Raw genomic sequence first — 25,859 nt, forward strand, 5'->3', positions numbered from 1 at the left:
GGTTTGCGTGGCAATAGTTTGTGTAACCCTATAGCTCCCAGGGCACTACTACCTGTGAATTACAATGGCTGTATTATTACACCAATGAGTCATTGTCTATGACATTTTAGTTAAAGAGAAGACATTGCAATGGGGAGATTTCGAAGTTATTGCGTCAGATATCTCCACTATCTAGGTGCAAAGACTTTTACAGTACATGCCCAGGTGGAGCAACAAATACATCCACCTAAAGGCTGAACTGTAAAAAAGGAAAAAAAAAAAAAAAAAGAAAAAAAGTTGAACTGTGAGATAACAGCGACATCTCGTGGTAAAATGAAGAGGCTTAAGAACATGTTTGGAAAAATGAGGAACTAAAACAAGTCAGAGGGCACAAAATTGGCATTAATAGCCATGGTACGTATTTAGGCTGCCTTTCCTTCCAGTGGGATTGTCATGAAAATATTAAAGAATGACAACGAAGGGTAAACATTTGGTCAAAATAACGTACTTATTTGTTTTAAAGACTTTCAAACGTTAAAATGCTTTAGAAAATCTGACTGGAGTGACTTGTGATAGACTTCTGCCTTATGATGTACACAAATCGACACAAATCCATCCCATTTGGCTCCAACTACCATATGATACATGCTACGTTCAAGACTTATCGTGTTTTTTCCCCTCTGAGAAGTCTTTCAGGTACTATAGTCTCCTTACCCAGACAAAAATTGATGTATTTTAAATTGTGATGCCGCTATCTTCGGTATGGCTAGTATCACATTCTTATATATTTGTAAATATTGCCAATTTAAGATTGTTTTTAATCTACAAAAAGGACTATCAGCGAGCATACGTGGCCACTAATCTCCCCTTTAGTGCTACGCTCAGGGATAAAAACGCGATATGAAGCAGAAAGAGGTTGCCCTTTCTTTGACAGCTCGGTACTTGACGTCAGAGTGCTTTAACGTTAAGATACATGGCGACGTGTCATCGTCCATCTAACTAATGACGATTGGGTAAAATGGCACATGAAGCTTTTAATTTTCCAGCAAGATGATACCCGGACGTACGCCCCCCTCCAATTAGTTTCTGGTTCGCCGCAAACTGAACTGTTAAAGACGAACTAGCAACTTGTTAGCCGGCTAGCAACAGGGAGCCTCCCAGCACTGTGATGGCTAACAAACGTTAGCTACACCATCTCGCTGTGCCATTCAATTTTGTAAGTACCGTAGCCAAATATTGTGTAAACATTGCTTTTCATTTTTTTAGGCAAAGGGTGTATTTGTTCTTCCACTTAGTCGCCTGTCTTCTTTCTCTTTACAGGCTGTTGTCAACAATCACTATTTATCGAGACTCGGCTGCAGCTAGCTGCCTCTATTGTTTACATGGATGCGGTCAGCTGAGGTCCTCTGTGGCCATGTGCTGGTTGTAACAATACTGGATCAACTACATTGATGATATAGGAATGGAGCTTGGAGGTAGCTAACCTTTGTTGACAACCTACTGTCTACAAAAAATGAGGATGATCTGGGCTCTGGAGGGAGACAGCTGTGTCTGCTGGACTGTTTGACTTTGTGTGGGAGGTGGACAAAGGACAGAGGGTTGTCTGTCCATATCAAAGCCTAACCTGAGGAGAGACCACATGGAGAGAACAGGGATAAAACCGAGCAGGGGGGTGGTCCATTCCTATGGATCCAAAATGATGACAGTAATACTTCTGATCAGCTGTCTTTTTGCCGGGGCGAAATGCCAAGAGAACCAGAGCATGACACCAGAGGAGAAAATAGTAATCAGGTAAATCAACCTCAAATACAACACCTATTCTCTGTGTTTGTAAATAAATATATTTGCTGTATTATCAAACTGTATACATTGCTTCTGCCATTCCCTTATGCTATATATTTTTCCTTTTATTTGCAGGGACCAGATAGTTGAAATGTTCGATCACGCCTATGGCAGTTACATGGTAAGCTGTAGTAAATGGTAATACCATAACATATATATATATATATATATATTATGCAAGAAAGCTGAATGAACAAATGCAGTAACTTGGGTTAAGAACGTCATTAAAAACAAAATGTAAAAAAGGTGCAATTAAGCAGCCATAAGTGAGTCATAGCTATGGCAATAGTTAAGGAGAGTGGAGGTAATGAGGGGCATAGGACAGAGTATACACAGAGGAGATATCCTCCCATTATGATCTCAGTCCTGTAGGTGCTAATAGTATAAGCTTGGTATTAAGACGTAATAGCAGAGCAGCTTGATTTAAGTGAAAATGTTCTTCATATTTTAGCCCCCTTTGGTTACTGACCCTCAGTTATGGTCCTTAATTAAGTGTTGGAGCTATTCACATTGTTTGTGTAGTTTGATGATTTCATATTTATTTAATTATTCATTTGTTATTGATCACTTCTGGGGAGATACTTGAGGATTAAGTTTGGTATCAACATTGTTATTCTCAATTTATGTTTTTATTTTCACTGAATCTGTAGTCTTGACACTAGACAGAATCTATAGAACGGCAAGTAAGATAGAATTGGGCAAGCACCAGTGAAGGTGAATGTTTTTTTGTTTTTAGTGTTGTCGTTTTCTTACCAGAAAGGTATAAGCCAGTAGCACGCCACAAGAGCACCAATTTCTTTGTGAGAAAAACTTTGTTTGACATTTTTGATCCTGTGTAAGATCCACTATCCCATGTCTCAGAGGCCAGCTTGATTTTGAATTTTGTGTTTGTAAATTGACAAAAGCAAATCACTGCTACATGGACTTTTTTGTGGCTAATATCAACAATATAGGATTTTGTTATTTTGCTAGTATCTGTGGTAATATTATTTGTAAAACAAAATGCCAGCCAAATATTAAGTAAATTTTCATGATGAGGATCTATCAAATGGAATTTTTATACTGACTTTTCTTGTTTCTTATAATGAACAGTGTTGATAGTAAAAGTCTCATTGGATGAGATATTCAAATCATCCAATTGAAAAGTAATTAGACTCTGCGATACTAAAACTTAATTCACTTAGTTTTCAAATTTGTAGCCAAGAGGGGTAAAAATTGTATAAATGGCAAGTGAAAAGGCACCAGCACTTGTGTTTGGTATTTTGCTTTAAGCTGCTAGTTTCTTCTTCCCCCCTAAATAGTTTTCAGCCCTCCTGTCAGCACCTTTTCCTAATGACAGCTTTGCTCCAGATCTTTTAATTGGTCTTTTGATCCTAACTGTCGTTTGTGTTGCAGAAATATGCCTACCCAGCAGATGAGCTGATGCCTCTGAGCTGTAGAGGGAGAGTTCGAGGCCAGGAGCCCAACAGAGGGGACATAGATGACTCTTTGGGGAAGTGAGTTCATCATCATCTGGTCTGTTAACAAACATCAGGTTGGATCGAAATATAACATGTCCTTTTAAAAGTGTGGGATGTTCTTTTTACAAAATGTAACTCCATCTAAAATTTGACTACATGATATCAAAATTATATATATATTTATTTAACTCTGTCCAGGTTATTATAAATAAGCTTACTCTGGTCTTTTAACCACTTCCACGATAAACCCTTCACTCAGAATTTAAAGATAAAGACAGAGGGAGGGTCAAAGACAAATAATTAATCCATTGCAATTTCTTGATTTTATATCCATCCATTATTTAAATTATTGGACTCATAATATGAATTAATTTGCGTGTGTTTACTGTCAGTACATAAAAATAAATTGGGCACTTCAGATATAAAATCAATTTTTTGACTGTGTCAAAATGTTTGATTATATAGAATAAGGAATTTTTTTGTCCTAAGTGACCGAATTTTTTTTATTGAAATTGAGTCAAGTGTTTAGCATTTTCAGTTAAAACAAGGCAGGACTCATTTCCTTGTATAATACTGTGCTTTTCCCAGCAGATCAAATTCAGTAGTTGCCCCAGTTTTACGGGAACACATTAATTTGATGCTAATTTAAGTCAATGAGATTTAGAAGGAGTAAGCAAATCAGGGACTTAAAAACCATACATCTATTTGTAGCATGCATGTTTCATAGAGAAATTTAACAGCAAATTTAGCATAACAGATTTATAACCGTGTGGTTCGTGCCAATGTAAAGTGGGACAGCAGCTCCATCATGCTCTAACAAAGGATCTCAATATAGCATCTCCCCCTCCTCCTTTTCTGCAGGTTTTCTCTCACGCTGATTGACACTCTCGACACCCTGGTGGTGAGTACTTATTTTCCATGTGTTTACAAGCAAAAAGAACATCAATTATTTTCAGGTTTTCTCCCTTTTTTCGACTCCCGATTTATTTGGTCACCTTTGTTTTGTGTGTGTGCAGGTGCTAAATAAGCTTGATGAATTTGAGGATGCAGTGAGGAAAGCTGTGAAGGATGTTCGCCTTGACAACGATGTGGTGGTGTCTGTGTTTGAGACCAACATCAGGGTACTAGGGTATGAAATAGTGAATCTGAATTTAGTTTGTTTCACTTGTTTTTCTTTATTAAAAATAGCTATCTAAACCCACCTATACATCCCTTAATGAAAACTTAAAAAAAAAATCTATATTCATGTAATTCACCTCAGAGGGCTCCTAGGAGGTCATGTGATGGCTGACCTGCTACGGCAGCGAGGGGAGAGGATGCAGTGGTATCAGGATGAGCTCCTCCACATGGCCAAAGAACTGGGCCATCGATTACTGCCTGCCTTTAACACCACAAGTGGCCTTCCTTACCCTAAGGTAGTCCTTATTGTGTTTTTAAATTGCACCAGTCGTAGTTCAGATATATTGCATTAAGAGCATAAATCAGTTGAACATGATCTTACATAGTTGGTAAACATCAGACTACAACTAATACAACCACCTAACTAATTGAAATAAATTAATCTTTTAAGGCGTGACTAAAATCATTTTGAATGTGAGAGGAATAATTTTTGATGTATCTAATTTTCAGGTAAATCTGAGGTATGGAGTCCTGAATCCTCTGTCACGTACAGGCACGGAGTCGGACACCTGTACAGCCTGTGCTGGAACAATGATCCTGGAGTTTGCTGCCCTCAGCAGACTGTCAGGAGAGTCTGTGTTTGAGGTAATTTCTTCCTCTGCTTCTTGAAATATTGCAAGAGAAATAATGAAATAGTAGAGAGACAGAACATCTGCAATTAAAGCTGGTTTTGATTGATCCAGGTAACTGAGAGATAATCAAATATAATATATGTTACAAAATGGAATTGACCAGGGCTGTTGTCCCTTATGTCAGATTCATTTCCAGCTGATTTCTGTAACACATCAGTCCTATGTTGTTTAACTTCCTGTTAGTATTTTGTTAAGCTGATATTTCCACCTTTTCTAAATGCAGAACGACTTAGTGCTGACATAACAAACAAGGTTTAATGTGCAATTACTTTAATTTCTAGTTTGATTTTGTGGTTTTGAATTTATTATAAATCAAGTGAACTCCTTTGTCTACAAACAATTTCACCTTTTATGGAAATCATGCAGAAAGGGAGGGTGGCACTGTATTTCCCCATCTGTTAAGATTTCTATGCCGTTATCGATGCCCTTTTAAGCCTTATTCACACTTCCGTTAAACTTCAGAAAAAATTTTATTTTGAGATTTGCTCTGTATGTATGAAAGTAAGCTGTTGAAATGTCTTTGCTGTGTGCTAGTATTTTCCCTTGCACTGACTGGCAGGAAAACTGCATGAAAATATCTGCTGTGAGAGACAAGTGGGAACAAGAAAGTCAGGACATTTTCTGGGTAGATTACCCTGAAAGTTTGGAAAAACAAGGTTCGGGGATCTATGTGTGAAAAGGTTTATAGTTGTTACCATGTCTGGGGAAGAAATGCAGGTTATTGGTGAGGTATGCCTCTTTAAAATCTGTGAGCAGCAGAGAAGGAAGGCCAGGAACAGGCACCAGGGTTTATGCTTTTATGAGTTCATTTAGCCTCAGTTCCTTATGTTACTGTTTTGCATGTTTCCTGGTTACACTTGTAAATAAATGCCCCCTGACGGGACCTTTAACACAAATTCATAGTCTGCCTCCCACTTCACTGTAAACCTACCTTACAGTGTGATTGTTTTATGCAAAACATTTTACAAAATACGCAACTTGTTATATAGGAATATGCAAGAAAGGCTCTAGACGTCCTGTGGGACAGGAGGCAGAGAGGGAGTGATCTGGTGGGGACTGTGATAAACATCCATAATGAAGAATGGGTCAGGAGAGGTGAGTTTGTCACTTTGGTACAAAACATTGATAATACAGTACATACATCTTCTACAGCTCCATACAAGAAGCATATTAAAGTAAGTTATTTGTTATGTCACTTCTGTGTTCACAGACAGTGGTGTTGGTGCAGGGATCGACTCGTACTATGAATATCTGATGAAGGCCTACATTCTTCTTGGAGACAATGTTTTTCTGGAAAGGTTTAACATTGTAAGTCCATCACACTTGCTGTACACCATTATTTATTTCACACCGTGATTGTGGCTTAAAACAATTTCTCAGTAATGCTAATGTATTTTTCATGTGACTGTCACAGCACTACAGTGCCATTATGAAGTACATCAGTAAGCCTCCCCTGCTGCTCAATGTGCACATGCACAACCCCACTGTGAGTGTGCGCAGCTGGATGGACTCTCTCCTGGCATTCTTCCCTGGCTTACAGGTTGGAGATCCTGTGTTAATATTTCACTTCATTAAATTTACTACCATCAAAACTTCTTGGACAGTCTTTTTGGGGACAGAGCGTATTTGTTGTGAAGTGATTTTTTTCCCCCCATAGGTTTTGAGAGGAGATCTGAAACCAGCTATTGAGACTCATGAAATGCTTTACCAGGTCACCAAACAGCACAAATTTCTTCCAGAGGTAAAGAATCTCTGCCACTTTCTGTTGTCTACTTACTGGCTGTTAGTCCGCTGTAACATCACTATAGTATATATTACAAAAGAGTAACATTGCAACATATTTCCTTCAGTGATATATCGAATTGCATTTTTTAAATTTAAAGGAAATTATACTAGATAAGCACAGAGTCCTTTTATGTGCGTTTAATTGAATTTTAAATCAAAGAACTTTTTTTCTTATGTAGCCCTTCAAGTCTTTATCACACACTGTGCAGCCCTCTTACAGCACAGCTCATCATGTTAGGCTCCTGTGACTCTCACACACTGTAGTGCACATCTACAGTTTAAAAGTTAACAATGGGCACATCTGCGCAATTAATGGGCTGTGAGGGCTGGGACAAGGTGCTGCTGATAGCAGGAATACACATTTGATACCCATCTTGTGTGGTCAGCGTCTGCCTCGAGCATCAGGCCGGTGTGTCTGTGATGAAAACAGCGACTTTGGTCTAAACTAAAATTTAAGAGACACACAGACTGTGCATGCACAGTGCTCATTTCTCCCACTCCTGATAATGATATCACAGATGCAGATTATTAGTAGAATTTAGAAAGTCTCAATTTTTTCATTGAACCACAACAGAAGTGGCAGCGTGACATGCTTCAGGTCACATGACTAACATCACATGTCCTGAATGTGGGTACTGCCCGTTGCCACGTTGCCATGTGTGAAACGACATATCATTTGGCATTGGTGTATAAAAATATCTTATATAAGACCCTCTCATCAATAAAATGTCAGTATTGACCTGAGTATGTTACCTCATTAGTTTTTTTACAGTTATGTAAAAAAAGACTATTATACTGATAAATAAATGGTCATTCAACACCAATAATCATTTCAAGTTAATTAAGTCTAAATTACTAACTTCTGATGAAAATCATCACAACTTGAGATACACATTATTATATTATGTGCATGATGTTGGGGAAAAGTAATGCAATACACCAATACAGGATATACAGTAATATATGGAAATTTAATCTAATCATCTCTGTCACACTATTTGAGAAACAGCTCATTAATGCAAATATTTTTGGGAAGAAACAAACACCTCTAATATACGTCCCTGTCTTAACTTGATCTTTCTGCAGGCTTTCACCACAGAATTTAGAGTTCATTGGGGCCAACACTTACTGAGACCAGAGTTTGCAGAAAGCACCTACTACCTCTATAAGGTAAAAAAAAAAAAGACTCAAAGTATAATGATTTTTCATAAAAAATGGAAGTTATAGCTTGCTTTATGTGATAGATTAGAAAAAAAAAGTTCAGTTTCTATGCCAATTCAAGGCACATTTTCATTGCAAATAAATTTTACTGTGTAAAATGAGTGGTGATCATTTTGATTTTTGCAGGCAACTGGCGACCCGTACTACCTCAGAGTGGGACAGTCCATTGTGGAGAAGCTCAATGCCTACGCCAGGGTGCCTTGCGGGTTTGCTGCTGTCCAAGACGTCCGCACTGGGACGCATGAAGACAGGTATTAATACACCATTAAGGTGCCTTTTGACAGCAGGAACTAGGAATCTTAGTTCTTAGGAAGTAGGGAGTATTACTGATACCTGACTGTGTGAAGGTGCCTGTTTGTTTAATCTACCTGGGACTTCCGTCCCTGGAGGAAAGACGGAAAACAATGGGCCACAGGAACCATTTAGTTGGTTGAAGAGAAGTTCCTGCAACTAAAAGTTCCTGGTACTTTTAGTTAAAAAGCACCTTTACATAAACTTTATAAAATGAGTAACCTTAGAAGGAGTAGCCTGTCTTTTGATGAAATAAATGTTGTTGTGAAGACTCCAATCGCTCTCATGAATCTATAATAACATTCCTGTCTTCCTTTTCTGTATAGGATGGACTCGTTCTTTCTGGCTGAGATGTTTAAATATCTGTACCTGCTGTTTTCTGAGAAGACAGAGCTTCCAATCGATATTGATGACTACATCTTCACCACAGAGGCTCACCTTCTCCCTGTGTCTTTGTCCACCACCAAGCCATCCTGTCTGGGCAATGACACAGTGAGAGATCTCACTTTGTCACAAACACAGGTATACACATTTTATTCCCACATTTTTAAATTTTATGTATGGTATTGTTTCTGAATATCTTTAATTACTATTTCTGTGCTCCAGGAGACCATTCCTGCTTCTCAAGATGAAGATCCATTTACACACTCCTGTCCCAGCTTAGAGACATTGTTTCCAAATAACCCTTCCTTTGCCAAAACCATCCGGGATGGCTACAAGTACCTCACTGGGGTGGGACGAGCCTTCCACCCTTTACCTGTCAGGTGTGTCCAACCATAGGAAGTTTTGATTTAAGATTAAAATTTCTGGTGAAAGCTTTTAGTGGTGATTACATACATTTTAAAACCTGTCTGTATGCTACAGGGAAATAGAACTTCCACTCCATGATAATGGCATGGAGCCGGTGGAGTTCCTGAAAAGCATGGGCATTTCTCTGACTCCACTGAATGAAGTTATGGCTGGAGAAAGCAGAAGTCATAAGGTACCTAGCTTTTTTCCACTTCTTTTTATAGTTTCATTCATGTAAAATGCGTGCATGCATGCCGGGCACAAGTTGAAGATATGGGTTCGGACAAGGTACAGTCGCATAATTGATCCCCACCTTGCATTAAAGGGAAACCCAGGAGTGTTAGAGTGCCATATCTAACCAAAACGGCTCAAAAATAAGTACCCATCACAGCCATAATCTCTTTTTTATTCTCCATTGTGCTGACTCCAAGACTGCACTTTATGCAAACCAACATTTTTCAAAGTGTGAGGTAGGCCTCCCCTGAGGGGTGCCAGAGGACTTCAGTGTGGGCGCAGCATGCGAATACATAATCCAAAAAAAAAAAAAAAACGTCAGTCTGTTTAGTAGATTCTGGAGTGGGCGGGGAAAAGAGGTCAAACTACTATTTAAAGTTTAGATTTTTCTACATTAGTTCTGATGATACTCAATGGCAATAGTCCTTAATTTATAAAGAGGTGCTGGCTAATGAGTATGACACCATGTAAACTCTGGCATCACTGTGTTGGTTTTCTACATTAGTCTAAAGTAAATACCAATCAAGGCTGCAAGTGGAGGATGTTGTAAGATCATTTTTTTCTATAGTGAAACACTGCATCAACAGCATGTAAGCACCAAAAAATGCGGACTCATTAATAAAGCCTTATTTACAGTTAGTTTATTCATAAAAGTATTAATGAAAATGGTTTAGACCTATGCACAATGCTATGACAGTGATATAATCCCACCTGCACCCGCAATCTGTCTGTCCAATCCCACCCGCATCTCTTTTATTCTAAATGTTTAAGCCATTTTAAATATTCAGAATAACAGTGTGTTTCATTAAATGAATGGTAATATAAAATTTTACTTAAGCACCAGCTTGACTGAGTTGCCTCCCTGAATGAAAGAAAACTCTCTTAAAACAACCACAACACTCACACCCCTGTCATGTGTAACCATGCCACAAAAGGATAAAAGAGCAGCTGTGAACCTCAGACTAATCAACATTTATCATAATTCATTTATAAGTTATACAGAGATGGAATTGTTTACTGATCTCTGGAAAGTTTGTGTATCATCAGAAGTGAAGTTCACTTCCATCAGCTCTTACAGAAAGTGGGCATGTTACAGAAAACAGGGAAAATTACTACCTATTTTTTAAGACATTTGCATTCCCGTAAGTTCACCAGGCATAGTGAAAGTTTACTGTGTTGTATAAGAATCCAAAAGAGATTTCTGGTGTTTAAAAAGGAGCAGACTCTGTTCTTCAGTAGGTTTCAATGGCATTTTTGTACGTAGTATGCAGAACAGATTTTCAGTTCTTTTAGACCCACTTTTCCTTTTCTGCATCAATGCAGCTGTCAAAACAGGTCAATTAAACAATAGCTGTTGAACCAATTCTAGTATTCAAACTGTACAAGTAAGAGAGCATAATGCTGCAGGAATGTAGGTACTTGTTAGCTAATAAAACATGACTTTGTAATAGATTTTTTGGCATTATATTGGCTTTACTGTAACTCATATAATCAGTATATCTCTTTTGTGATTATGCTCCAAACAGTAAAACGTAACAGATGTTATTTTGCTATTATTGCCTATATATTTTACAGTAAACCATGATAGTATGAAATAGTAAATGACTTGTCTGATCCCCTCTAGGAGCATAAAGGAGTGTACCGGGTAAAACTTGTGGCAGAGCTGAGTCAGACTCCAGAGGAGGAAGAGGTGGTGCCTCATGTTGTTCAGCTCATATCACCCCCATTTCTGGGCAGGACGGTCCTCACAGCGGGCCCTGCCAAATTTGGGATGGACCTCACTAAGGAGGAACATGGGGTGAGCTTGTCTTGTTGTAATAGCAATAAAATATTATTTAAAGAGTGCAATAACATCAGAAGTTTTCCAAGAATTATGTACATGTGACTTCTATATTACCTTCATGCATTTAAGAATTAACACACTCAGATTTTTGTTCTGCAGGTAAAAGGCAGCATATTGAAAGCCTCTCCTTACACTGCATGTGGACCAATAGATAATGCTGAGGAGCTTAAAGGCCATATTGCTCTGGCGCTGCGTGGTGACTGCATGTTTGCTGCAAAGGCTCGTCGTCTGCAGGAGGCTGGAGCCATAGGAGTCATCTTTATAGGTGAGGATGATGACATGAAGAGCTGAAACAGGCTGTCTATAAGAGGATGATGTGTTGCTTTTAAAAGTGAACCAATAGGTGTTTTCGCATTGCATTTTGGCAACGTCACTGTAATGAAGCGACCGTCAATATGTCTAGAGTCATTCATACTGATACTGCAATGGTGTGACATTACGTGTCCTCATCCATCAATTCAAAGTGCTCTATGGTTTTCCAGGAAAGCCTCAGAGCTTGGCACAGCTGGAGCACAAATGCATACAAAACCAGTGCAGGGCTCTCCTGTTGATTCCACTGATTCCTTTTTCACCTCTTCTACATCTCTGTTATTGCCTCCAGAGGGGGGTTTATTTAATCATCCCATTACGTCCCTGTGTGACGTTCATAGCAAAAGCACTGGGGCGTAAATATCACATCTTTAAACAGCCCTTTGAGCTGGACTAATGTGGCCTTCTTTAAACCTGCATTTTCCTCAAATGTCAACAGAGATTGACTGTCCTTGTTGCATTATGGAGCTGAATTTTATAATTAAAGATGACAAACTGACCTTCCTTGAAGGTTGTCAACTAAATCACTACTTTTACATTTCCTTAACACAGAATGATGTTAATTTAGAAAAAAGTGGACTCTTTTGGAGTAAAATCCAGAGTGGCCATCTACTGCAGGGACTTGTCAGCCAGGTTAGTTTAGTATCTATGTATATTCATCCTATCAACAAATTTGGTACCAAAAAGCCAAGATGATGACAACCAAAAGCTGTAGAGTACACATAAAAGGACAACAAATTTTGATGTTTCTACAACATAATTAGTATTTCCACTACTAGAGTTTTTGAGAAAATTATCCAGATTACCATAAGAATTTTCACAGAAATTTTAAGTTATTTCTTTGAAATTGTAGGGATTTTAAAATATTTTTTAAAGTAAAATGTCCAAGCAATTCCTGTTCAAAGACAAGGCTCATGTTTGAACTTAACAGGTCCGACTTATCCCAGATTAGTGTCAGAAACTAAAAATGCTTTCCAAACAAAAGCTCAGGTCTCAGGAGGTTAATAGGTAATTGGTGACTCTGCCATCTTTTTCCTAGTTTACCCATGCCATAATGCTTTAATTGTGATCTGCTAAGAGACTGCCGATGTTTATTAGCTTTATTAGCAATGCATCTAATGGGAACATTTAAATTTATATTGTACATAGTGATTTTAGTATTAAAACAAAAATCAAATTACATTTTCCTACAATTTTCCCACAAAGCTTAATATAACTGTCAAACACTGAAGGAACAACCTCAATTTTTTTTTTTTTCCAACAGACCACCGAGAGGGCAGTAATAGTGAGGAAACCCCACTCTTCCAGATGGTCGGAGATGGCGACTCCACTGAGGACATCACCCTTCCTTTGGTGTTTGTGTTCAGCCGTGAGGGTGCCATGCTCACAGCTGCACTGGAGGATCATCAGAATGTGGATGTGCTGCTGCTGCCAAAGGAGAGGCAGCTAGGACACGGTGAGAAGCCAAGAAGGACAATTACAGGATAAGGATGATAATATTCAAAGTTTATGCTATTGTATAACATTTAAAAAAAATGTAAGTGCTTTCGCTTATCTTTCAAAACTTTCTTACAACATCCTTATCTTATACTTCAAATATGAAAAAGGCTAAATTACACACTATAGTAGGTGGGAATGGTATATTTTGAATAGAAATAAAGAGGCGTATGTCAAAGAGAATCTTTGATAACAGTGGCTTTATTTTCATATCATTTGTTCTCCTTTCATTGTCCAGATAAGAGAGAAAAACCTGTCGGCATGAACATCAAATTCCGTCTGGCTGAGGAGGGAGAACTGGAGGATGAAGCAACCAGAGGGCCCACTTTAGAGTTTGTTTTGGAGAAAGAACAGCTGCTTCTGAAGGAGGCGGATGAAGAAGAAGGGCCCAGGGAACAGCAACAGGAAGTCTGCAGCAGGGCAGCAAAGGATGACAGAACTGAACCGTGTTCATTTCCCACTACAAACTCAAACTGTGGAGCAGACACGAGCCCTTGACCACTGCTGATCCCTCCTTAGTTTCTGAATGGCCGAAGAGTCCCTCACTGCCCCACACAGAGCCCTAACAGACCCAGCCTGCATGCTAGCGACTGATAGAGAAGAGCTCAGCAGAGATGGGGACACTTGTCTTGACTATGAAACCTGTATTTATTAGACAGAATCAAAGTCCGAATAGGGGATCCCGTAAAACTTCAGTAGGTAGTTGGGGGCAGTGAGCTGTAGGTTAAGAGGGATGCCCTTGTGCTAATCCCATAGAGTTGCTGTTGTAGGCACATATGAGGTGGAAAAAATGACATAGACTAGACATTAAATATTACCTCAACTCAGAGGAAAAATCAGATAAGGCAAAAACATACTCAGCTAGTTCTTTTAATGCTTTTATGTGGATTACACTTTCTCACTACAACAATCTACTGTAAAATGTTTAGTTACGGTTAATGGAAGATTTTCTGGCCAGTAGGGGGAGTTAGGTCCCGTACCATGTAACATTTTAAGATGAAGGAGATCAACTGGGGCCAATTTAGACTTTTGTTTTGTACAAATAAGCAACTTCAGGGATTTTAAAGTGTGAATGCAGTTTGATAGGGTGATAAGTTTGATCAAATGTGTGTTTGTGTCTGTTCTGCATTTACATTTTGCTATTATGTGAGAATGTTGATGTGTGAGTGGAGGGTGTGTAACAACTATAATACTAAAAAGAATTTTGGCTTAAACATCGCTCTTATTAAATTAAATCTTCCCTTCTTTACAGCTTCAGCATGCAGGGAATTCAACAAAAAACATCTTGAGGGTAACCACAATCAGCCATTAAGAAATAACCTCAAAAAATTTAGGCTGTTTTGAAAGTGTCTCTGGCCATGTTTACATGAAAACAATCAAAGTTTCAAAGCAGTTCCATGTATAGACAGCATTTTATAACAGCTGGTATACACATGGATCTGCTAAAATGATTTAAATACCCTGTAGTGATCCAGTGTTCTCATTTTCAATAAGGCACGTTAAATTAAATATGGCAACAAACTCTAAATGGATGCATACATTTCTTCTTCTTTCCTCCATTTTTAAACCCCTCTCCCCACCAGACCCACCCATGACACACAGACACAAAATGAACAAAGTTAATGACATATAAACAGCAAGAAATATAAACAACAAGAAAAGAAAAGTTTAAGTCAATCAATTTACAAAAAATATTTATGTAAGTGTAAAACCAATAAGTTCTCATATCTTGCCAGTTAAAAAATTACACTCAGTCATCAATACCCTGAGCAAAATGTCTATTGAATTGTCCTTAGTACTATCGATGCACTGATACTCATTTAGGCCAAGTACAGTACCACTGCTTATGAACTTAACACAAAAAGAAAGGAAATTTGTGTTTGGTAGATTATTTCTTTGTTGTAACAATACTTCCTGGCAGTAAAGCTAACACCATTGGAATGCCTCTTTATTTCCCTTTTAAATTATACCACATTTTGTAAAGAACATGCATTTGTGGGATGAGCAGCAGAGCTGAGTATGTGGGTTGTGCCATTGAAAAATTTGCTAAATCTTCTCTGCCAATGCCAAACAGCTTATTCTGCCAGTGACTCTTGTTTGGTGGATTGAATGATTGAAGTCTGAAGAAACAAGACATATTAGCAATTTTCACAACTAATTAATCTAACAAACAGGAGCCTTAGTAGCATGTGGAAGAACCATACACAGCCACAACAGCCTGGCGTCATCTCCACATGCTGGTCACCAGCCTGGTCACACACTGCTGTGGTCAGCCAAAGTGGTTGTGTTTAGTGACAAAAACAGCACACCCAAGCTGATACCTCAAGTATGCTGAGGTCAGGACTGCTGGCAGGCCATTCCATCCTCTCCACTCCCAAATTCTGGAGGTAGTCTCTGATAAACCCCGCTCTGTGGGGGCGAGCATTGTCATCTTGCAGGATAGAGTTTGGTCCCAGACTGTGGAGATATGGGATTGCCACTGGTTGCAGAATCTCATCTCAATATGTCTTTGCATTGAGATTGCCTCCAATGACAAGAAGCCTTATTTTTCCAGTGAGGGAGATGCCGCCCCACACCATCACACTGCCTCCACCAAAAGATGTTACTCTACCAGTGCAGCAATTAGCATAGTGTTCTCCACATCATTTCCACAGAATCTAGACTCATCACTGAACATAACAGGTGCCAATCAGGTGTCTGATTGTCAGCAATCAGGGATCTATAGCAACAGCAAAATAAGTTGTTTGGCATTGACGTAGAACATTTGGCAAATTTTTCATGGGCACAACCCACATACTCAGCTCTGCTGCTCATCCCACAAATGCATGTTCCTTACAAATGTGGCACCTTTTAAAAGTTAAATAAACAGGCTTTCCAACGGTATAAGATTTATTTCCCAGAGGCATTGTTACAACAAAGAAATAATTTACCAAACGCAAATTTCCTTAATTTGTGTGCTAACTTTATTTTGGTACTCAGTGATACAGAGTTAAGAATGAATACTTAATGTCTTAAAATTATTAAAATTAATCTGTTTTTATTTTTAATCAGATGTCCCTTTGCCTTTTCTCTTGGGAATTAAACAGTGTGTAGTTTTAATGCTATGAAATAATAGTACAGTTTCTATACAGTTTTGTGAGTGTGAGTACTCAGGCTTGGTATGTTCACTAATCCTCATTACTGGTATCGATGCATCTCTGCTTGGCACAGTTTAATATTAGAAAACATATGGTGTACATGCTAGGCCAGTAGCTGGCAGTGTGACGTTGTGCATAAGCAAAATGTCTACACACACATGAATGTTGACTGGAACCGTAACGCACAAGTGTGTAGGTCCTCATTCCCAGTTTCCATGACAAACATTTGCACTCTGAAACCTGTTTTCAACCACCCAAATCACTCTTGCAGTATAAATGAGCCACCAACCTTTTAAAAATGGTTACCATTTTCAGATCAAATTGTTATTGTGTAAACATGGCCTTACTCAGATATCAGGAGTATTTAAGTGGGTATGAAAGAGATAAAAATTAATATTGAAGTCTTGTTTTGAGCCACAAAACAGCTTAGAGCATTTGGATAAAAGTTGATATTTTTTTCTAAATAGTTATTCTAAATGTCTGGAACCATTACTGCAGGGTAGGAGTCAGACAGTGACTAACAGTTAGGTGCACAAACAGCCTTTTTTGCCATTTTCCACTGCAAATATTTTTAAAAACTGAAATGCGACTGTTTAACTAAAGCATGATGAGTCCTTTTGTTTAAAAGAAATAACTCAACTTGCACATTCACAAGATGAACTTGAGAAGAAGAAATAAAAGACACCCCTGAGTCAACCAAGTGGTGTTAACAGGAAGTTCCTCACAGGAGCTTTGATTATTACATTAGTCACATCTGAACATCTTGACAGCCTTGTCAAAATGACCAAAGATGGCTTTTTCCTGCACGTTACAGGATAAGTTTCCGGATGCAGCATCACAGGTCAGACTACAGTCCCAGACTGTCTTGCACTTTGACACATGGGAATGATTGTTTCTGGTAGTTTGATATATTTCAAACATTCAGCCTGTTTTTGCATTTATTAGAGTGCAAAACACTTTGTTAGTATAATTGCAGTTATTAGTCCAATGTGTAAAATTAATGGATTAAAGCAGACGTGAATAGATTTTGAATAATGGACATTTATTTAGAGTTGTAAGGAGTGAATTTTTGGAAATTTTCTCCCATCAAGTTCATTGTACCTGTTGTTACTTTCTCATGCTCTCCATACAAACTAGACCCTATTGTTGGCGTTCTTATGTGTAATAATGTTAGGTATCGATTCAGATCATGATCTAATGATTTGTTCCATGATTCCTGTCTTCATAGTGCATAAATGTGAGAGTTTGTATGTTCTGAAGAACACTTTGTTATGTTCATAGTGGACCTTTTTCCTGATGCTGCTGAATTAATTTCAGGTCTTAATCCATGACTTTTTATGTTTTAGCCTGCATGAGGCTTTGCTAACAGGTATACCTCAGGACTGTGCATGTTACTGTTCAAACACAGAAGACTCAAATTAGTGGTGGATTATTTTCATTAATTTTTTAATGTTATTTAATTAATATTGTGTTCTTCAATTTTCCAATGTTTCTGCTGATCGAGTTAAAAGTGCCAAAATAGATGCATGACATCGCTCCTGATCGTTTCTATAATAACATCTTCTTTGTATTTAGTTTCAGGCTGTAAGCTGAGGCCGTTTTGTCAATAAAATTTCAAATTACATAGTCTTACTTTTTTCATATTTTTCATATACCCAGTAAATCCCCTATAATCAGATTTTAGCTACTTATGAAAAAGAATGAAATAGATTTTTTTGACTCTTTATGACCCTTTGCACATATATTTGTGTGTCCAAAGTATTTCCTGATCAAGAAAATGTGAATAAGCCACCAGTCATTTGTTCTTCATCTTTCTTAATACATTTTATTTATAAAGCGCTTTTTAAAAACTCAAAGACACTGTACAATAATGATAAAATACATTACAGAAAAAGAAAAAGCCAAAGACAGGACAATATCACAATTGAACGGAAAAAACAAGCAAGCAATCAAAGTGACAAGACAGCAACAGAATCAAACATTAAAAGCCAGTTTAAAAAGGTGAGTTTTGAGCAGTGATTTGAATGTGGATGAGTCCATACAGTCTTGGATATATTTAGGGAGTGAGTTCCAGAGGGAGGGGGCAGCTATGGAGAAGGCTCTTTCCCCCCAGGTTGGGTGCTTGGTTTTTATTAGTGGGAGAGGAGATTGAGGTTTGAAGAGCAGAGATTATGGGAGGGGGTGTGATGGTGTAGGACGTCTGCAAGGTGGTGGTGGTGGTGGTGGGGGGGGGGGGGTGTTTATGGGAGCAGATGTGGGTCAGGAAACGCTGGATGTATTGAAGTTTATTGAGGACTGTTGAGGATGTGTCAATTTGGAGGCTGATGTTATGGATGGGTTTGGTGAGGGATTTGGGGCCAAGGAGCATGAGTTTGGATTTATTGTAATTTAGAGAAAGGAAATTGTTAGTCATCCAAGTTTTTATTTCAGAGAGACATTTGGTTAATGTGGAGTGTGTCTGTGGTGATGGAGGTGGTAGAGATGTAAAGATGGGTGTACTTAATTTTTTTTTTTTTTTTGCCCTCAGTGAATGTTTGTGTTTTATATTTCATTTTGTCAAAACTACATATAAAATCATGTTTTTACCCCACATTTTTAACCACACATAGAATCAAGCCAATTCATCAAATCTCTGTCTTCCTTGATAAGCATTCAAAGTGTGAACAAAACCATTGAAATACACCAAAATGTTTCTTTTTCATTATTTTGTTGCTGGGAGGAGATGAGGCAGAGGCAGACATTGAAACCCCCAGAGTATGTTGGTAACACAGCCACCGGATGGTACAATGAGAAAAATGATGACGTGGAGGATGAAATTGATTTTAAGGGCCCTGATTCTGGACAGCAAAACAATACAGCTGGAAGTGACTCATACTTTAATCTTTTTATATTATGGTAACCCACCAGTCAGCCTTGATGCAAGAAGTTCCTGGAAGAGCAGCAAATAATCTCCTGAGTCTATTTAATTCAATGACTGATCTTTAAGACCTAAATGAGCCATGTTTCCTTTCAAAAACCAGTTAATCAGCATGAACAAACTCACTCTTCTTTATGACTAAAAGGGCTTTTAAAATTACATTTAATTGCCTAATGTTTTATTTTCTGCCTTAGCCACCCTAATTAAGACCTTTGTTTAGAGAGGTTATTTAAGCTTAAGCAAACGGACCGTTCACCTGCAGCAAGTCAATACATCCTATTTTATTCCATTATTAGGCTTAACAGTATGCATGGACAACATTAGAAAGCAATTTCACAATATATGGTCGTTTATTTGATGTATATCATTTTACAGCACCTGTTAAAGCTCGCTTTAATCGGTAAGATTAGTTAGCATATTTGCTCATTAGGTCGACTGTTATTGACTCTCTCAGGTTTGAATTTGTTCATGTGTGTAGTTCACTGAGACCCCAGTTTAAAAAAACTACTACTAATAATAATAGAAATAGTTACCTAAAATATATGAGTTCGACATAATCCTAAAAGACTGTATTTTTCAGATGTGCTAATGTTTTGCAAGCGGTGTGTAAACGTGTTCTACCACATCTTACTTTCTCTTATGCAAATAAGCGTTAACTACGTCATCACGTTTGACGTACTGCACCTCCTGTCCAGCTTTGTTTAGTGAGCTGGTGCCTTCAGGTACTGCGGGGAAAAAAACCAAGGGATGCTGAAATAAATCGAGCATGTATGAGGCGGTTGCGAGAAAGGCATTAAAAAGTTTATTTGTTAAAAAGTATTTTTATTGATCACTAAGTTGGCATGATGAGTAAGAGATGGGTATCATGTTTTTCCTATGTTTGAAAATAAACGTAAAGCTCTCAAGATCTAATATGGCATGAAATGCCCTTTTCTGGAGATTCAACAGTTTATCACGGCCTGATCAGACAAATAAAGACACACAAAAAATAGTTTTAAAATGGCAAGAAGATGTCTTCAGTAAGGTCCACAGTTATTGCACTATTTTTGTTTTTTATTGTGATTCATTCTGTAGTTTATTTTCCTTTTCAACTTTCTTTGGTTAAGCCACATCAGTGTCTTGCTTCAGCCACAGAGCTCTAAAGAAAGGAGACCACTGCTCAGTTGCTCAGTTCGAAAATGTCACATACAGCTCAGTGAACAAGCCAAATGCCATCCTCACCCTGTGTTATCAAAGACTTACCTTTTAACCACTCTCTCAGTGGCATATTTATGATGTTTGAGGGCAGGAGCGAAAATGATAAACAGCAGGGCACCCATTGTGTGCTGGGCATCACTCAAAGAGTTGTCATTTGTAATGAAATAGTTAGAAATCCTAGTTAGGGTTTTTTTTTTTTTTTAATTCTGGTTATACCTACTACACCTCTGTAAAAATTAGACGAGGAATCATGAACCATTTAACCATTGATTTAACAAAGATACACAAGGTAGGATGTCAATGAATTGTATTTTTGCCAGTGTTGGACAGGTGGTTTTGTTCCACTCAAAAACAACCCTGGAGGGCAATTTATCATGTATTGTCCATTTAAAGGCAACCAAGAGACACTCAGTCATATATTGTCCACTTGGAGGGCATTTTGCTCAAGTTTGACCACACTGGGCACTTGTGCAGGCATTTCATGTATATTGAGAGGGCATTTAAAGGGCAATTTGTCAGATTTCGTCTATTTAGAGGGCACCAAAATGGGCACTTTATCGTATGTATCTTCCATAGTGTCATACAAGAGGGCATTTCTGCTGTGATTTTGTTTTTAAACATTAGGGCACCAAAGGGGGTGACCATCCCCAACCTCCTCTGAGTACGCCAGTTCTCTCAAATCATTTTCAATCTATTAATTTTTCCATAAACCATGTCATAAACTTCGACAAGTAAGCAGGTCTGTATCCAAACAGAAAGTCAATTATCCTTAGATTAAGACACTTAAAAAAATCCAAAATGACATACAAACAGTTTTGAAAGCAAAGTTGTGTAATTTAAAATACGATGAAAAGAATGTGATTAACTGTTAATAACAACAGAAATTCTGAGATTAATCACAATCAAATCTTTAAACATTTCTATTTTTTTTATTAAAAATACATAGAAATACACTGGTAACCGGCAACTTATATTAAAGAATTTGAATTGTATACAAAATGGCTATTTATACAATAAAAGTGGTTGTCCATCTCTGTCGGCAAAAATGAGAGGTAAATTTAACAAGTACAAGATACCGTTGTAAAAGAGACTTTTGCAGTAAGAAGTCTGATTTTCGGTGGAGTCCCTGAAAGCATCATGTCAAACACACGCACCCGCACAGGAGAGCCCGCAGCTCCTCCTCCTACCAGATGAAGCTCCGCTATCTTTAGCTCTGCCACGGATTACTGAGCAGTGTAGGCTGGCCGCGTCCGGGTACGACTCGGCTTAACGGTGTGTGTAATTAGTGCCTACGGTCTCCTCTTTAACAGAAAAAACTACAAAAAAAAAAAAAAAAGAAGAAGAAAAAAAGAAAACAGAAACAAAGAACAAAAGTAATGGGGGAATGACAGCACTATCCGTCCCCGTCTGCGGCTCTCCGTCATCGAGAAGACCCCGAGGATGCTGCTACTCTCGAGCCCGCGGAACGGACGCCAGCGCCGGGCCTCGCTGCTGCTGCTGCTCGCCTTGGTCGTCGGCTGTGTCATTCCTGTCAGTGCTAGCATGCCAGGTAAAACATAACACTTTATTCAGAGCTTGTATTAGTTTTCTAATCATTTTGAAACATCCCGGTGTCGTCTTTTCAGTCACTGTCAATACACTGAGACAGTTTAACAGATGAGCTCGTGACAAACAACAATTGGCAGGTGTTTTTAATCCGAGGGGACTTAATTCAGTGCGACACATGCCTTTAAATTGACGATTTTTGTGATGTTTCTGGTGTCATTTTTCTTCCTGATAAAGTACTTTGCCAGCACGGGATATCCCATGAGTTCAGACGGATGTTTTGGACAGGTTAAACGAGTATAGGTTAAACAAGAGCACAAGGAAAAGACTGGTGGAAAAATACATAGTGCTTTCCTTGTTAGGTTACTCGTGTAGTTTCATTTCCTTGTGTATTTTTATCATGTTTGACACAGCAAGGAATTAAGTAAAAATAAACGCGTTTTAGGTGATGATTTATTAATTCATGTCTTCAAAATTGCTGAAATAATTGTATCAGTCGTGTTTTCTGAGAAATAACCGAAGAAAGAATAAGTGGTCATAGAGCCACTTAATAATCTGTGATCCATTGAGAATTTGGTTCATCGCGAGACTTTTTTGAGCACTCATTTCTGTTTTGATATTATAGCAGATATTAGTCCTGGGTAGAGATGGATCTGTACTACTTTTTCCAGACCAAGCACAGATACATACATTTGGATACTCAACAATACCAAGTACAAATATAAATACATAATAATTAGGGATGCACAGATGCATTGGTGTAGCATCAGTTGGCAATGTGTACAAACATCGGCCAAATTATGGGACATAAACAGATATCAGTGTTTATCTGTTGTTTCCAATCAATTTAGACAATGTGAGGGAAATTGTTGACTTACTAGTTTTAAGGCGAAAGAAAAAACAAACCAACATCACCATCAGTATCAGCTGAATTCATTCAACATCAGTATCAATATCAGGTCTTATTTTTAAAATCAATGCATCTCTTTTATTTAAAAAAAAAGTTTCATTTCCAACAGATGCCATTCCTCTTGACAGCAGTGCATTTTTTTTCTTTACATCTGCTCTACTTTTGTCATCCTCATTTACGTTAAAATATCGCCAAACAGCAGACATGGCTCCAACCGCCCTACCTGCTCAGATAATTTGAGGCTAACATCATGTTGAGTTCAATATCTGTAGTGTTTTATACGTAAAAGTAGGAGCTTGTTTCAGACTGGCAGTGTGTTTTGCTGCTCCTGTGCAAGGGTGCTGCGTGTTGGCAGTGTCTCTCTGCTGTTACAGCCCTGTCTTTCCTAATAAGTTTTACCTCAATAAATCTTCCTACAAGTGATTTGATTTATTGTATAACCAAACTGAGCCAGAATAAAAACATTCTGCAAGAACAAGCTGATTTTCTCCAAGGAAATGCTAACCCAGGCTTTGACTTGAAAAGCACAAACTGGAAATGCACTCGTACTAGTTTATCTTGCCCCTGAGATTTTGTACCAGTGTGGTAACAGAAAGCTTCACTAATAGCAGAAGTTTAGAGAATTAGACTTATCAAAAAGATGCTTTTTAGCTTGTGCCATTCATCTGGTTCATCAGGAAGCAGGTTACAAACATATTCTACCAATGCTGCATAAATATCTGCTAAAAGGTCCGTCTATTTTTGGCTGAGAAACGCACGCGGCGTGCCGAAGAAGAAATATGCAAGCCCTCTATCCTCTAGATTCTCTGCACGAGTTATTCATATCAGGTGCATGAGACAGGGCACTCCCGCATGAAAGTCTGAAAGGCCCGACTTGTTGAAGTGAAAATCAAGCCATGTCATGGCCTAGACATGTGCCTCACGCTCCCAGTCTGAAACAGGCTTAACCCATTTAAGCCCACCAGCAGCAATGGTTGCAAAAGGTCTTGATTGTCATTTTCCTTCTATGAATAGAATTTTAAATGTTAAATGACATGCAAGTAGACACTTTGACTTTATATTTTATCAAGAGCAGAAAAGTGACAAACCCTCACAAGAAAAGATCATTTTGATAAAACAATAACGTTTTTTTGGTAGTAATTTTGCATTAACTTAATCATGAAAGTCTCAAGAATAACCCAAACAGCATAAATATTACATCAGATATTAGGTTTTTGTGTGTGGAGTCATTTATAAGTGGCAGGTTTGTTCCCCTTGGGCACACCTTGTCAGTAACAATGTGAAAACACAGTTGGCTAGATTGTTCATATATTGCCCTTTTGAAACAGTAAATTATATTACATTTGATTTGATTTTTGTATTTGTATCATATTTCTTTATTATAGTGCTACTAGCAACAATAGCTGGCAGTCATTTAAAAAATATTTTCTAGACAAGACAATGCAAAATGGAGAAGTTTACTGCAGAACTTGTTCATATGAAAACTAATCAACATAATTTTGAGAAAAAAATGGTAAGCATTACTTTTGAAACAAACTTAGTAAATTTATGTGTAACATTAAGTTACTTATTGAGAAATAAACACATTTGAATACTTTTTCATCGCCACAATTTTATTATTCATTCCACTTGTCAATATAAATGTCTTTACGTCTCTTTCATCTGCTCACAATCTAACAAACTGGGCAGGGGAGTACCGTATTACACAAAGGCTGTGTAGAATTAAAATAGCTGCAGAGTTTATTCACTAAAATAACACAATACGACATTACATCACAGTACAAAACAACACTTTTATGACAGGGATAACTTGTCATAGATTACTTCAAGTGTAAAACAAAGGCTTTACCACTTGTTACAACACAAAACCCCCAAAACTGCAGGCCACCAGCACACTGTCTAAAGTGCACAAATGTGTTAAAAAATCTTAATACCTTAACTTTCACAATATATTTGTGCAATTTAGACAGTGCTCACTCTTTGTCTAGCCGAGCTTTGACTAAAGATCATATACTGTTGATTGTTGAAGTATTCGTATCCTTCCATAACTCATTATGTTGAATAGAATCAACAGCATCGACAGCCTTGTAGTCTTACGTCTCTCCTTATGCTCGTGTGTCTCCACAAGGGATGATTGCTGTTGATGTGTGTGTGAGATAATCTGCTTCTCAGCCTCTGAGACCCTTTGGGAGAACCAACAGCTGGTCTGTCACATGTAATCTTTAGCCTTTATCTGAAGGACACACAAAGCACTGAACATTAACTGCCTTTGCCTGGCACTGGCCTACACCGTTAGGGGCATGCTTAAGTGAATTTAAAGTTTAATATAATTACTTTAACCCACAGAAACATCAGACCCGTTCTGTTCAAATAATACAAGTCTGCATAAAATCATAGGTGTGACGTGGCTTCATTTTTCTTGAGCACGATACAGAGGATGTAGGGGATGTGACACAGCATTAGCTTGTGTTTCCACTAATTTTTTCATTTGATTGCAAATCAGTTTTAGCTTTGCAGATGATAATGTCCTCTCACTATCTCTGCTCTGAGGAAAAAGATGGCCTTGTGAAGTAGAGTAGTGTCCCGTTGTGAGAAGATAAAACTATTTTTATGACCAGTTAGAGGCAGATGAAGTTGTCAGAGTGTCCTTTGTTTTTTTTCATTAAGGAATAAAACAGAGTGTTTTAGACACCTGTTACAGCTCGTTTATGACATTATGTCAGCAGCATTCGGGCTTTTGCTTTAGCACATTGTGTTGAAACCGACATTTTTTCGTTCTAGTGTGAAAATCTGATTGCAGCCTTTTGCATAATGTGGCTGCACAGACAGATTGTACCGGAGTCATACCTTCTTCATGAAAACATTGCAAGTTAATGGCACTTTATTGAGAACACTGGAGGCATCTCGGACACTGAAAAAGCACATTTAGTATTTAAAGTGAGCCAGTTTTCAGTGAAATTTTGCTGGAGAGCCATTAACAGCATGAAGTGCATACTAATCAGGTTGCTGATTCTGCAAACATTGACACATAGTCATGTGTAAATATGCCAGAAAGCTTTCACAGAACATTAGCTTCTTGAGATGGAAGAAAT

At 38.1% G+C, this 25,859-nt stretch overlaps 2 protein-coding genes across 3 annotated transcripts in view; both read left to right on the forward strand.

Moving 5' to 3' along the window:
- Positions 1-921: 921 nt before the first annotated feature.
- si:ch211-282j22.3 (ER degradation-enhancing alpha-mannosidase-like protein 3) lies at positions 922-14,589 on the forward strand. Of its 2 annotated transcripts, XM_041811583.1 has the most exons (21): positions 922-1,195; positions 1,300-1,770; positions 1,897-1,942; positions 3,217-3,317; positions 4,143-4,182; positions 4,298-4,410; positions 4,543-4,696; positions 4,911-5,045; positions 6,082-6,187; positions 6,303-6,400; positions 6,507-6,632; positions 6,750-6,833; positions 7,964-8,047; positions 8,225-8,349; positions 8,716-8,911; positions 8,996-9,153; positions 9,254-9,371; positions 11,037-11,210; positions 11,355-11,520; positions 12,829-13,020; positions 13,300-14,589. In XM_041811583.1, the coding sequence occupies exons 2-21, from the start codon at positions 1,619-1,621 to the stop codon at positions 13,557-13,559; spliced, it is 2,628 nt and encodes an 875-aa protein (XP_041667517.1). In that variant the 5' UTR covers positions 922-1,195; positions 1,300-1,618; the 3' UTR covers positions 13,560-14,589. The 2 variants fall into 2 exon arrangements, with proteins under 2 accessions (XP_041667517.1, XP_041667518.1); XM_041811584.1 differs by lacking the exon at positions 13,300-14,589 and having other exon boundaries at positions 11,407-11,520; positions 12,829-12,965.
- Positions 14,590-21,499: 6,910 nt separating this feature from the next.
- npdc1a (neural proliferation, differentiation and control, 1a) overlaps positions 21,500-25,859 on the forward strand; it is a 37,458-nt gene continuing 33,098 nt past the window's right edge. The window contains exon 1 of the mRNA XM_041811621.1: positions 21,500-21,861. Within this exon, the coding sequence (XP_041667555.1) occupies positions 21,753-21,861 (109 nt within the window). The 5' untranslated portion in view covers positions 21,500-21,752. The remainder of the gene's footprint in view (positions 21,862-25,859) is intronic.

Source organism: Cheilinus undulatus, linkage group 17 (genome assembly GCF_018320785.1).
Source record: "Cheilinus undulatus linkage group 17, ASM1832078v1, whole genome shotgun sequence".
Lineage (NCBI taxonomy): Eukaryota > Metazoa > Chordata > Actinopteri > Labriformes > Labridae > Cheilinus > Cheilinus undulatus.

Excerpts from the sequence above, each read along its gene's own strand:
- si:ch211-282j22.3 (XM_041811583.1), top strand. The coding sequence starts at position 1,619 with ATGGAGAGAACAGGGATAAAACCGAGCAGGGGGGTGGTCCATTCCTAT. Across the intron at positions 1,943-3,216 it reads ACGCCTATGGCAGTTACATG|AAATATGCCTACCCAGCAGA; the intron begins GTAAGCTGTAGT and ends TTTGTGTTGCAG. Across the intron at positions 4,697-4,910 it reads GTGGCCTTCCTTACCCTAAG|GTAAATCTGAGGTATGGAGT; the intron begins GTAGTCCTTATT and ends TCTAATTTTCAG.